Source organism: Protopterus annectens, chromosome 7.part0 (assembly GCF_019279795.1).
Source record: "Protopterus annectens isolate FY-2018-M chromosome 7.part0, PAN1.0, whole genome shotgun sequence".
NCBI lineage: Eukaryota > Metazoa > Chordata > Ceratodontiformes > Protopteridae > Protopterus > Protopterus annectens.
The window spans coordinates 892039542-892053796 of record NC_056739.1 but is presented as its reverse complement, the minus strand read 5'-3'; the positions used below and the strand labels follow the sequence as shown (position 1 = coordinate 892053796).

At 37.0% G+C, this 14255-nt stretch overlaps 1 protein-coding gene across 3 annotated transcripts in view; it reads right to left on the bottom strand.

Moving 5' to 3' along the window:
- PCBP4 (poly(rC) binding protein 4) overlaps window positions 1-14255 on the bottom strand; it is a 1043920-nt gene that overhangs the window by 170971 nt on the left and 858694 nt on the right. For all 3 annotated transcript variants that reach the window (XM_044077471.1, XM_044077469.1, XM_044077470.1), the window contains one exon: window positions 7360-7434. In XM_044077471.1, coding sequence (XP_043933406.1) covers window positions 7360-7434 — 75 coding nt within the window. The remainder of the gene's footprint in view (window positions 1-7359; window positions 7435-14255) is intronic.

The following is a 14255-nucleotide window of genomic DNA, read 5'->3' as shown; positions in this document are numbered from 1 at the left end:
TCAATCGCCAACCAAAGTGTGTTTAAAAGGAAATAACAGTGACAGTTATATGATTTCACTACTCTTTTATTGACTTGTATCATAATATTTTTATAAAAACACTAGTCTCTATAGAGATTAGCCTTACAAATGGAGAAAGCTAGTGCAATGAAAATTATTTTGTTGCAGTCTGATGCATAGGCACAAAAGCTTGCTGAGTTTTTCATAAATTTTCAGTTATTACTGTCACCTGGTGCTTATTACATCAGAATTCTGCATTCTGTTTCTTAAAAATGAAACAAAATTTACGTTTGTATTCTCATAGAAGTTTAACTCCTATTAGCTGAAATGTCACACGTTAATTTTGTCTCCTGAATGTAAAAGGAAAAAGTTCCAGTGTTGAAAATGATATTGCATTCTATACTATTTTGTTAGCAAGCACCAAAAAATATAACATTTCATTTTGTTTTGTGATTGTGTCACTGATTTTAATTTGCAAACATGATGGGCCAAGTAATGTCTAATTCCCACTCTGACGTTGTGAAACTATTTGCAGATAATAATACTTTCTCCACTCTCCCAAAGGAAAAATGTAACATAGCACAACATGGAAAGATGTACCGGACAATAATATTAATTTTCAATACTTTACATTGTAGAAAAATGAAAATGTACACATATTAAAAGCATCATCATCATATTTCATGTAATATTGACATGAAGTTTCAGCAAACAGTAGCAGGTGTGGTATCAGATACAGGTATTATGAAAAATACAATGCCATAAATAAAGCATTAAATTAAATAGATAAATGAGAAATGTAAAGGAATTATTGTTTACATTTCTTTATTTCTATTAGTGTAGACTGTTTCTCTCCCTCCAACACAGACATGGGTATAGTCTTCACATATCTAGATTGCTCATTACTGTGAGGCTTTTTAGTACAAATAGCTGCTGATGGCTGTCCCAAGATACATCTAAAAAGAAAAATATGGTCTCCTGTTAGAATGATTTCTGGTGCTTTCTATGTCTGCTCCTCAGGGGGTGGGAGAAGGCTCCTCTTTCGAAAGTGCACTGGAGGGGGTCACCCTTGGTGTCCAAGTGCCAGCTATAAATGCCAGTATTTTCTGAGGTGTGCTGCAATTACAAGCCCACTCTGGCAATGCGGACTGCATTCTGGCCTGGCTAGTAGAATCACATGACCAGCAAGACCCACCCACTGAGCCACTGGAAAGCAACTGGCTTATAACATCAGCTACTCAGGTGAGTGATGACTCAGTTTGTTGCCCTTTGGCTGGCCTGGCCTCTAAACCATACCAGGAGCCCCCCCCCATTCTCATCTTGGTGCTTTCCCTCCTTTATGTGGCACTCCTTTTCCCTCTCCATCATCTATTCCACCACAAAAGTACTTGTCCACCCTCTATTGCCTGTGTCAATCCTCTGTTCTCAGCACCTTTTGCTTGCATAGTGTCCTGTATGTCTGAGTCTGTGTTTGTCTACCTGCCCTTCTGTTTCTGTCCCATCAACATCCCTTCCTTACTACCTTCACCACCTACAGTACCTTTACCTTTGTCTACATGCCTCCCCAACACTGCACCTCGTCAAGCAGCAAAAATGATCATGATGCACTTGCGTGTCATTTTTTTTTTTATCTCAGTTCCTAAGTGCTTTATTGTCAGTGCACGTTTATTTCATTTAGCCAAGAATTCATGCAGTTAATCTTTGAAATTCAAGAAAAGTAATGCCACTCTGGGAGGAAGTGGGGGGCAGTGTAGAAAAGGTGACTTTGCATGCTAAATTGTTTTGCCTGTGAGAGTTTACACACACATCCACACATCCACACAAACACACACACACATTTTATATATATATATATATATATATATATATATATATATATACACACACATATATATATATATATATATATATATATATATATATACACACACACATATATATATATATATATATATATATATATATATATACACACACATACACATACATATATGTATCACACATATATAACAGTGGCCCTAGAATTTGGAGGCAAGAATCCCCCATACACATACACCCTTACTTGAAATCATATTTTAAAAGGTTTGACAACTTTGTGTTAATTAAGAATTTCCTCTGAATTTGTTTGATAATAGACAGGGAATCAGTGAACTTCATGGTTGCTTTCTGATTTCCTGGGGAAAAGGTCAGTATTTTGACACACCATGATTGAAAACAAAACAGATAATTTTTACTTCTGCATAGGCATCTATGTAAAACTTGGAGTGAAAAATAATTTTTCACTTCCTAATCTCTCACGTTTAAGTCACTGAGGATTGCAATCACCAAGTTAAACTGATCTGATCTAACCCACTGAAGTAACTCAAAACTAAGTGTTTTCTGTATGGGAAGAATCCACTTCACCTTAACAAGGGGGCAAGCCTCCCATACCCCTTAAACTTAAGTATACCAATTTCAGGGTTGCACAAACATGCAGAAAATAGAAATCTCTCAAAAGGAAGGAATCACATCTGTGTGCACTTAGAAATGTCATCAGCATTGATTTCCTACTGAAAATAGTAATTAATGAGCTCAGCAGCATGGCTCTGGGGCTCAAGATTGGATACTCAGTGAACTGGGGTTTGGGGAAGGCTGGGGAACCCCAAATTAACTAGATTTGCATAGAAATGCTAGACAGAGAGAGAGAGACAGAGAGACCGAGAATGACAAGATGTGAAAGTAAAAACTAGAATGAAAATAACTTTTTTAGTTTCATTCTGGCTTGTAAGATAATGTTTGAACATTAATGAGATAACATTAAAGTTTTGTTGCTAAGTTTTTCATTATATGTAGTATATAAGACAAGTAAATGTAATGAATATGTATATTTCAATGGCCATGAAGATAATGTAAAATACTGAAGCATGAGTGGGGTAGACATTAAGTGCTGTAATTTATTTTCTGACTTACTAATTCACATAAGAACTATGACATAAGGGCTGCATATACTGCCATTATCCTGTTAATATTACATGAGTATGAATTCTTAAATAGTTTGCACTGCATTTTATTCTAAGATTTATTTGTATGTATTTAGGAGTACAGGTTGATTTACCACAATACAAAAACATAGACACTGAAGTGGTAAAAAAAATTACAAACGGACACACAACTTCCTTTTGTGATCCGATCACTAAAAGCCCACCACACATCAGATGTAACTTATCAGAACAGCGGCAGTGCTATAGAAAGTTTTTTTTAACAATAAAGTGTAGGGTTAGCGGCAGGGGCAGAGTTAGGGTTAGCAGGCGTTTGTCAGGTAAGGGCAGGTAGCTTCACCATCAAGCCATCTATACTGTATGCACAGACAGACTTTTCACGTGATAGTATGACTCATTAGTCATGAATAATGCAGGACGATCTACATTCCTGTAGTACTTGTGTCTGCTTTGTGCTCCACAGTCCTGGTGTCAGGTTTTATAATGAGTCATGAACTCTGTCAGTCACACACTGGCATGCTTTGCTCCCAGCTGACCGACAATCACACTGCCAGAAACAAGAGAGTGCTTGCCTGTTCACTGCAACACAGTCTTCCCAGGAATGTATTTATTCATCGATGCTTAAATAAGCACTGTTTAACATACTTAAGATGGTCTATGAGTTGCACAAATTAGTTCACGGTCAACCTTAGGAGAATCACTGAATGGATTTTTGTATTGCCATTCACTTGTATGGCATTAGTGCCACCTCAGATGATGTACATATTCCAAAATAAATTTTTTGTTTTATTTTTCAAGTAGTTCATTTTTTTTACTTGTTTTGTCTGATAAAATGGACTTCAACTACTTAGTGGTTTGAGTTTTCATCGTGTACCCACATGTATACCTATACTTATCTATCTATATATCTATATCTATATTTATCTATATATCTATATCTATATTTATCTATATATCTATATCTATATTTATCTATATATCTATATCTATATTTATCTATATATCTATATCTATATCTATATAGATATATATATAGATATATATATAGACAGATATCTGTAGAAGTGTATTACTTTCCACTGAATGGGTACAATGTCAACATCTGTTTGGTCGACAGAAACAGATGGCCAATACATGCAAGAGATTGACGATTCCCACATAGGAAAATATTCCCTTTCTCCAGGGATTATGCTATCTCGGACTTACTATATATAATTAGCAAGGGGTTTTGGTTTTTGTGTGTCAACATTTTTTTTTGGCTAAGTCACTTTTACATCCTTCTGTTATATAGTAGTACATTTTATTTTTGTAATGTCCCCTTAAACTGCCACATTTTCATAAGCAACCTCATTGTGATTAGGTTTTTGTTGTATTTATTCCAACATCATGCTGTGGGCTACAGTTTCCCGTATGAAGCAACAGACAGCACAATTACATGTTTTTAGCTACTCATGGCAGGTACTACAAGGAGTCCTTTAAAGATCAGTGGTGGAATCACTCTCGGTTACTCACAATAGAAATACACTTATTTTATTTTTTTATTTATATTATTCCAGTTTGAAGACCTGGGAAGTCCACTGGCCAAGAAGAGCTTGTTTTCAGTGGAGGCCCGGGAAGAAAAGCTCCACAGAAAATAAACAAACATGCATCTAAATTTCCATAAACAATAATAAACATGAATATCAAGCAGAGATGTGTGCCATTCAGAGAGTGCAATCAAGTACATATGAAGAAATAAATTTGAATACAGAGTAGCTGTAGTGGCAGTGAACAAGCATTTTACATTCAGTCTGTAACTTGCAAAATATTATCAGAAGTAAGGATTTCTACATTTACAAAATAAAACGGGAGCAGAAATACATTAACAGAAAACAAGCGTATCAAGCAGAGTATAAGCAAGCATGGAGGAAGGAAGGATTCCTTGTGATCCCCTTGGGATGGCTACAACCCTTTACTAAGATGGCTTGGTAGTGGTTTAAGGGCAGGTGCTATCCAAGTAACAATTTAAGAAACATTAAACAAAGAACATCAATGACTCCTAGAAAAGTTACACATTAACTTGATATTTTTGTAGAATAACACATTAACTTTAAAACCAGAAACAAAGTTATTTGGTGGAGCTGGGAGAATTCAAATGGTATCAAACCAATGAAGCAGTGACTTCTTGCTTTCTTGAGGCTGGGTCAGACCTTATTCCTTGGCAACAAACACTTGTAACTAACACTTAGAGTATTCAAACACACATAACTTATTACGCTCCATCTCTTCAGGTCATAATGAAATAGTACAACTTAAAACAGACAAAAAGAATGCATTTTTGCCTGGGTGAACAAGTACCTCTGCACCCACATGGGAGGGATCTTCATCTACCCATGGAAGCTCTCTGCCCACACACTTCCTTTTTATTTTCATTCTGAGATAATTGTATCTCAGAGAAAAAAATAAATAAACCAGTCACTGACAGGCAATGACAAACCTACCCAGCTTTTTTTCTGGGACATATGAGATTTGAGCAAGCAAAAAATGAATGAATGAATGAATGAATGAGTAAAAATTTAAAGAAAAAGCTACAGTACAAGGAAAACTTGAAAACACTGATCCTAAATGAAGCAAACAACTGCACATGACCACCTGTGAAAAACTGACTCTAACTCCTTTGAAACCATCAAATACTTAGATATTCACATGTATCGTTCAATATGGTTTGGAATGAATGTGAAGTAAAATTATCAAACGGCGCATACAAATATATTACTAAGACGATATTCTCTTTCTCCCTCTGCCTAGCAAAGCAGCTACTAGATATATGGTATAGCAACACACGTGCACACAAACACACACACACACACACACACACACACACACACACACACACACACACACACACACACACACACACACACACACACACACACACACACACACACACACACACACACTCAGGACAGGCTTTGACTAATAGCTTAACCCACAAACTATCCAAAAACAATAATGGTTTTGTGCTGCTGACTCCTAGATCAGAGTAGCACTGTTCCTCTACAAAAGGCAAATTGGAAAACTGGCTTCCTCTTTCCATAAAAGTAGAACTTCCTTACCTGCACTAATATATACAAAATGTGCTGCCAAGACTTTTGCCTAACTGATGCAAGCATGATGAAATAAGGTACTATTTAAGTACCTAATACCTTTGCAGACTCACAAAGACAGTCTCTGCCGTGATGGATTCCAAGTTAAGAGATTCACTCCCTCTGGAGCTAAGAACTCCATTTACCACCTCCATATTTCACAAACAATTTAAGGCATACTTCCAGTATGTGTTCTGTACTAAGGATTTTCACCCAATACAACAGAAATTGACACAAGTGCTGCGCCATTTTGGTATATCAGTACAAGAATACAGACAATATGCTTGTTTATAGACAACATGCTGATGGAGAAAGACAGCTAAACTAAAAGTGTTTCCATTAAAATGCATATGAATGGATCAGGCAATTAACCAGCACTGAAAATAGCACAGTATTCTTTTTTAAAAACACCACGCACAAGGGAAAATGTTACCAAATATTCTAACAAAACTGTAATTTCATGGGGGGGTATGCTACAATTTAGTCACAATTTGCAGATTAATTTCTAGAGTGAAGTTGAGTGAGTTGATTCAATCTACCATGGTAATAGCCCACCAAATCTGTATCTGATTCCCATCATAATCCATATCCTGGGTATCTGTTGTTGCTGTTAAACACTGGTCCTTTTAGGATCCTGTTATTTGATTATATTGTTCATGCTGTCTCATAACAACCATTGCCTCTCCACCTTCCTTCTATAACATGTCTGCATTCCATCAACAAAGTGATCTGCATTTGAATTAAGCAAATATCTATTCTTTAAAGTAAGTTTAACACACTTATAACATGAACTACATGACTTAAGATATAAATATAAGAGTAAACATATGGTTTTCAAATGCAAAGAGAGGAACAGAGTATTATTTACAGTTATCACATTTTTGTACTTTATGACCACAAACTTCAGTGCATTTGATGTCATTTCAAAATCATGCCCTACAGCATTTATTGAACCACCATGTGAAGGTTATATATAAATTATCCAAGACATTACAAGAAATATCTTCATGGCTACAACTTGCTCTGCATCATCATAAAATGTCAGTGGTCACAGAAATATGACTGGTAATTGTTTCTTGCAATGTGTGATTTTGTGTTTCATAACCAGATTCTTAAGTATAGTTTTGCATAATTCCCAATTAAAGTGTGTTTTCTCTTTACAGTTTTCAGCCCTCCAAGCAGTTACAGCAAAAATATTAAAGATCACCAAACTGCATGCTAAGATATTCTTTTACCTCAAGTTGTTAACATCTTACCTGATTGTTTGATAAAAGAATGGTACCCATTGAGAGACCTGGACGGTATGGAATGGTTGCACCTTTTGGAGGGGACTGCAAAACAGATAAGAGTTATGTTAATAATAATGCACAATAAAACTGCACATCAATTTAGTGCAATCTGTGAATAATGACTAAAAGAATCCAAAATGTTCTGCATCCTTAGAGCTCAGAAATTAATGTACTACCTGGCCACCAAGCGTGACCTGGTTCAGGAACTGGCATTGGTTCTATCAAAACGACATGGTAAGGCAGGCTAGGTGCCAAACCTTGGTGAGAAAGAATGTCAGATAAATGAACCTGCTGTTTTTGAATTCCCATTGGTACTAGTTTGATAAAAATCTACTGCCAATCATTAGTGGACCGGAGTTCCGCTATGGCGTCCCCTAACCGGGAAAAGCCGAAAGACAAACAACAACAACTAGTTTAATGATCAGAGCATTTTAGTCTCCACTCTGAAGTTCTCTGTGGTAACGTGTGCACTTGCAATAGCCAGGAGAGATGTGAAATATAATCCAAATAAAACAAAGAATAGCCCTTAGAACCTGTGCTCTAGTGAAAAGAAAGAAATGTCTGTGAAGAAAAGCACTACTTATGTTGAAATAGTAACATCACTTTGACTTTTCTAACATTAGTGGGACATCGTAAAAAAAATTCTTCGGAGTATTTATACAGAGTATTAAAACATTTTGTCATTTAAAAAAGTAAAAACCTCTGCATGACTGAACACGAACTACTTACAGATGGAGGCAAAAACTGACTTAATTACCTTATCAAGAATATCTGAAAAACGACTGTGTAGATATGCAACACAATACTGTTTGGGCATGAACATTTCTCATGCACACCAGCATAAGCACACACACCGATTTGGTGAGGATGACTTGAAACTCAGCCCTCTCTTACAATGTACTCTTGGTAAGTAGTGCATCTTTTTCAGGTATTGCACATTAGCAAGGCATAATGTTGGCCACAAGTGAAAAACGGTGGTGTGCCAATGACAAAACGCTGGAAACAGAAGACAAATGGTACACAGCCACTCAACAGACACTAAGAACAAACAGTTTCTGCAACAGACACTAAGAACAAACAGTTTCTTTGCACACTTCACCTCGTAAACATACCGCTTTCATTCTCATTACATTCAGAAAACGACCTCATCAGAATGAAACAGAAAATGACGTCCTTGACCCCTTATACATACATCAAGCAATCAACACCTTCATAAGTAATTACCCAAATCATGCCAATAAACATATGTTTTTAAAAACTTCCTTACAAATTAATAACAAATAACGTAACGTGAAACATCCATGCCAAACAGAATACTCAAATATGTATTAACCCTCTACTTACGAAAAATCATTCTAAAAATGCACATAATAAAGCTGATTGGTAATAAAAAAAACATTTTCCACTCATTCTAAACAATCTTTCATAATATCAAAATACATAAAAGATAAAAAGTTGAAAAGAATCCCATGCTTTATAATTTTTAACACAGGTGTGACGGATAAAGAATCATTCAACCCTATTTCTTGTTAGTCTGTAATTTATGTTGCCGCAATAGCTCACAGTACTCTAATTTCGCCTCTCAAGCACCATCCTAATATCATGGGGCATATTATCTACATTTTTCATAAATATTATGACATGGCATATTATCTAATTATGTAATTGTTTATTTATTTGACATTTGTTTACCAGGATAGTCCGACTAGGTCAGAAAAAAACCATTTTCAGTGGAGGCCCGGAGAGAAAAGCTTCAATTACATACAAAGAATGCACAAACCTTATAGAGATAACATAAAAATTACAAAAGTTACAAGTGAGCAGGTACATTGCTATGAGGCAGATGGTAACTACAGATTTATATTAGCAATAATAAAAATCATTATTACAAGACATACCAGTAAATAATGCAGGGTGATTAGGTACAGATGGGGAGAGAGAGTGAAAGGAGAGATTCAGTCTTGTCTAATCCTTAGAACAGATTAGCTTGGATCAGAGTAAGGGCATAGCCAGGGGCTGATCATGTGTTGTTTCAGTACGGATTTAAAGTCAAGTAGATTAGTAGTAGTTCTCACAGTGCGTGGAAGTGAGGGCAAGCTTTTACAGCACAGTGGGAATAGAGGCTTTGTCCTGCTGTCTGAGAGGGATTGGATACAGAGAGAAGCTTGTTATCTGTGGACCTAAGTGTTCTGTTTAGGTTGTAAGGCTTAATGATATTACTTAATGCTGGGCAGGCTAGGGGTTTGTATGCCATGTTGTGGAGTGTTGGTAATTGGGTATATAGTAGGTGGTTGGGGAATGCTAGCCAGTTTAGTTTTTTTAGTGGCAGACAGTGATGAGTTGGTTGTAAACTTGGCTACTTTATAGCAACACTGTTCCATTTTGGATCTAGAGGAGTTCTCTAAGTTGGTAAGTATTGGTGCACAATTAAGCAGGAAGGGTACATGGAGAGTTTTTGTGAGGGACGTTTTGGAAAATGAGGTCAGGGTGTGTTTGTTTCTATATAGTGTGCCAAACTTCTGGTGGGTTTTCTTTATATTTTGTTGAATATGGGGATCAAACCACAAATGATCATGTATGACTATACCTAGTAGCTTGGTGTGGTGGACAATTTCAAAGGTGGTGTTGTTGTAAGCCTCTAAGACAACTATCTTGGCTAGAACTTCCCCACCAACTCACCCTCACACAACTCTCTACAGTTCACCAAATGTTCTATAAACCCAAAGAAAACTCCAGCTCTACAAGGCCTCCTCAACCCCCGTAAAAGTGCCCGTATACTAAGATCCACTAATAAAGCACTAATTGAAGTAACCAGGAGTAAAAACAGCTCAAGTGACTCTCTACACTCTTGCTACATAGCTAAACTATAGAACTCCCTACCTCTCGGAATCAGAATTATAACTAGTTTAAAACTTTCAAGCATCACGTTAAATCCCATCTTACCAATTCCTGGACTTGTACATGTACTGGGAATGGATAGCCCATACCATGGAACTAGCTCTTTAAGGAAAAAAAAAACAGCTCTTGTAATGAGCCTTGAATTCAAGTCATTTTACTACATTTGGTTACTTTTTCTTCTCACTGTTAATATCTAGCAGAAATTAAGTCTCCAGTTTGCTATGTTACCTGTAAATATGACTATCCTAATTGCACTCATTGTTCACAATATCATTACCTCCTACTATTGTATAAGCTGTCTTCTCTTCTAGAAGCATTGTTACCTGCGATTCTAGGTCCTGTCTCTCATTCAACCAACTTTTTCTGTGGCAGTCTTTTTCCAATATGAATGTGTTACCATTTTATCTTCTTTGTATTTTAAGATTTTTTTTTTTATTTTTCATTGTATTATAAGATTTTTTTTCTACTAACAAATTGCCTACTAACAATGGAGCTTTTCTCCCCGGGACTCTGCTGAAAACAGGTTTGATGCCCAGTCAGACTCTCCTGGTAAACAAATGTAAAATAAATAAATAAATAAATAGAATTATGAACTGTATTTTGGGTGTGAGTTTTTGGAGGGTGAGAGTTTACTTGAATAGCAAAAGCAGGTAGGTGGTCACTGAGAAAGTTTGGGTAAGTACCAGCAATGATAAAATTAGAAGGGTGTGATACCAGGATCCAGTGTAAGGTAGATTGTTGAGTGTAGTGTTTATTCTACCTAGTATGGCAAAAGATTAGTTGAGAGAAACCATATAGTTTGATGCTGTTAGTGGGAAGTTGTGATGTGACAGTTTGCCAGTCTATGCTAGGATGTCTCCTAAGATGATAGTTTCATGTTGAAATGTTTGGGTGGTCCAGGAGAGTATGGCTTCTATAATCATTCTTGTTTCTTGTTTTCTATGTCCTTACCTCTTTTTAATTTTTAGCCCCATTCACAACTTTCTCCCTCCCATACTGCTTTGCACAACATCCATTTATAATCACACCCTCCCTAATTAATAGTTAAGTATTCTACATTGGAAACTTTTGCTTTCCCAAATAAACCCTAATTTTTCTTACTTTGACTACATCATTGTACTCCAGCCTTTAATACCCCTCTGTTCCTTACATTCCAGAGAAGATACTAGGACGACCTATCACTTCTTCTATAAACTTATACTTCTTTTAGCTCCACCTCCTTCAAACTCCCGACAATTCCAACTACACCCAAATCAGTCTACTACACAACATCCCCCTCCCACATCTCACCCATATTACTTTGATTACACCCCCTTTTTCAATACTACTATCCTACAGTGTTTTCACTTATACTCTACCCCTTATAACTGCTTCACTTCCAACAGCCCTAATCCCCCCTCTACTTCCATTTAGTCTGTCCCACTCTACACCAATCATGCTGTTTTACTCATGCCTCTCATTTTTCCTCCTCCTTCTCATTTCTACCATAAGAACTCCGCCAGCAATGCTACTACAAAAGCACACCTTAGCTATTACCTCATCATCACCACTCAATCCCTCCACAACAAGCTTCAATAACCCCAACACTGATCTCTGTACCGATCTTCTATTCCCACCCTAAAGTCCTCAATGCTAACCACTACAACCTAAAACTAGTACAAATACCCAAATAACTTAAAACTTCTAAAACAACTAGAAGTTCTTTCATGACCTTAAACTTGTGCGGGGACATTCACCCCAATCCAGGCCCCATTCCTACTACAAAGACAAAAAAACTAAAGCTTATCACTCTTAATATCAGGAGCGTGTGCAATAAACTGACACTCTTTCATGCCTGGTTAACACACTCTAACCCAGACATCCTTACAGAAACTTGGCTAAAACCAGAAATAAGAGATACTGAAACTGTTCCCCATGGTTACAGCATTATCAGATGAGACAGAGCACATAAAAAGGTGGTGGACTAGCCCTAATTTCGCTAACAACTTGATAGTTTCCCCATACTCAAATACTATACCAAAATTCTGCACAGCCGAAATCCTTATAACATTTCTAAAACTTAACTCATCTAAGAACATCTGCATAGTTATTTTATACATCCCTCCTGGGCAAAACATTCCCATTCCAGAAACTATTCTAGCCTGGATATCTGAAACAATACTAAATAGAACCATTATCCTAGGGGATGTTAACACTGACTGGCAGATACTAACCTCACACCACCCAACAAACAGGATAAACCTCTGTGGCTTTACTCAACTTATAAATACTCCTACCAGATATAGCAAAAATAACATCCTACACTCCACTCTGGACTGGATACTGGTTTCATCCTCAGGTACACTCACTGACTCCTTAAGCGACCACCTACCAGCCTATACTCACAGGACTATCACTCAACTCACAAAGCAACACAAAGTTCAAAACTATACGCAACCTACAAAAATTCAAAAAAGAGGTATTTAATGACTCTTTAAAAGCTATAGACTGGTCCATCCTAAAAAAGACTTCCTCTTAATGATGCAGCTGAACATTTCAACAGCACCTGCCTAAGCATTCTTAACTCCCTAGCCCCTCAGCAAACAAAAAGAATAAAAAATAACAATACACCACGGCTCACCAAATCATGTCAAATTCTAATGAAAGACAGGGACAAAGCATGGACTGCCTGGCTAAAGAATAAAATGACATAAACCAGTCACCAAGCAGTACGATGGTTTAAATCCTATTTAGAAAACAGACAGCAAGCAGTGCTTTGGGATAAAAATCTTTCTACACTCCTCCCTGTGAATATAGAAGTACCACAGGGCTCTATTTTAGGCCCGCTTCTCTTTTCACTGTTTATTAATGATCTACATGCAAAAATTCCTCAAGCCACCTGCATACAATATGCAGATGACTCTACTTTAATATGTTCAGCCAAGTCCATAACCTCACTCCAGACCCTCACCCAGACAGTATTTAACAGTGTTGAAAATTGGTTCACGCAACACTGCCTCCTGCTGAACCCCAAAAAAACAAAATGATTGCTGTTTGCTCCTACTCAAAAGTCATCAAAACTTCACTTCACAGTAACCTCTAACAATAGAAAAGCCCTTAGATGGCTACAAAAAAATGCTAATGTAAAGTTTCCCAAATAGTAAGAAGCAAACAATAAAAATAGCACGTATGTACATATATACAAAACAAATACATCTGATAGGGAGTCCGGCTTGCCCCCCCACAATGGCTGACTATGTGAGGAGCCCCAGGAGTACAAATAGTAGAAGAATGTGATTACAAATGCAACAACCAGTACATAGTAACACCATACATTACCATAAGATATAAATGGCTATGCTGTACACCAGGATGTAATCTGAAGGAGTACCTCAGGTAGGAAGGAAGGTGGGTAATCCTGACTACAAATGCGTTCCTCTCGGACATCTACATTTGTATGTATTGCAAAGCAGTTATAAAACCAGCACGGATCTAGAGCAATAGAGGTAAGATATAATAATGATCAAAATGTAGGGAGGGTTAAAGTAGAAGCTGTGAGCCTTATGGTAGCAATTCCACCTCGTAACAACAAGGTTCTAGGCAGTAGAGGGCCTTGTGGAGGAGTAGCAGAATCTAATGTAATTTTGTTCCATAGGAGGAATAAATGGTCCTCACTAAATTTCCTTGTAGCTGGCTCTGTAATGTTTGGTCATTTTCCTTCCTGCCATAGAGGTGTTTGCTACCTGTGAAGCTGGTCAGTTTTTTTGGTCTTTTTGTCAGCGGTCAGTAATGTTCGTCCCTGTCTGTGTACATCCAGTCCTATGGATTGTTTTCCCAGAAGATGGTGTGTTTTGAAGAGAGCTGTGGAATGGATATAGAAGTTTAAAACTCTATGTATTACCACCATCTAGTATACAAAATTTGTTAGATTAATGGTTTTGATTCCTTATCCTGATGGAAGATTAGGAAGGACTTAAATGGTCTGG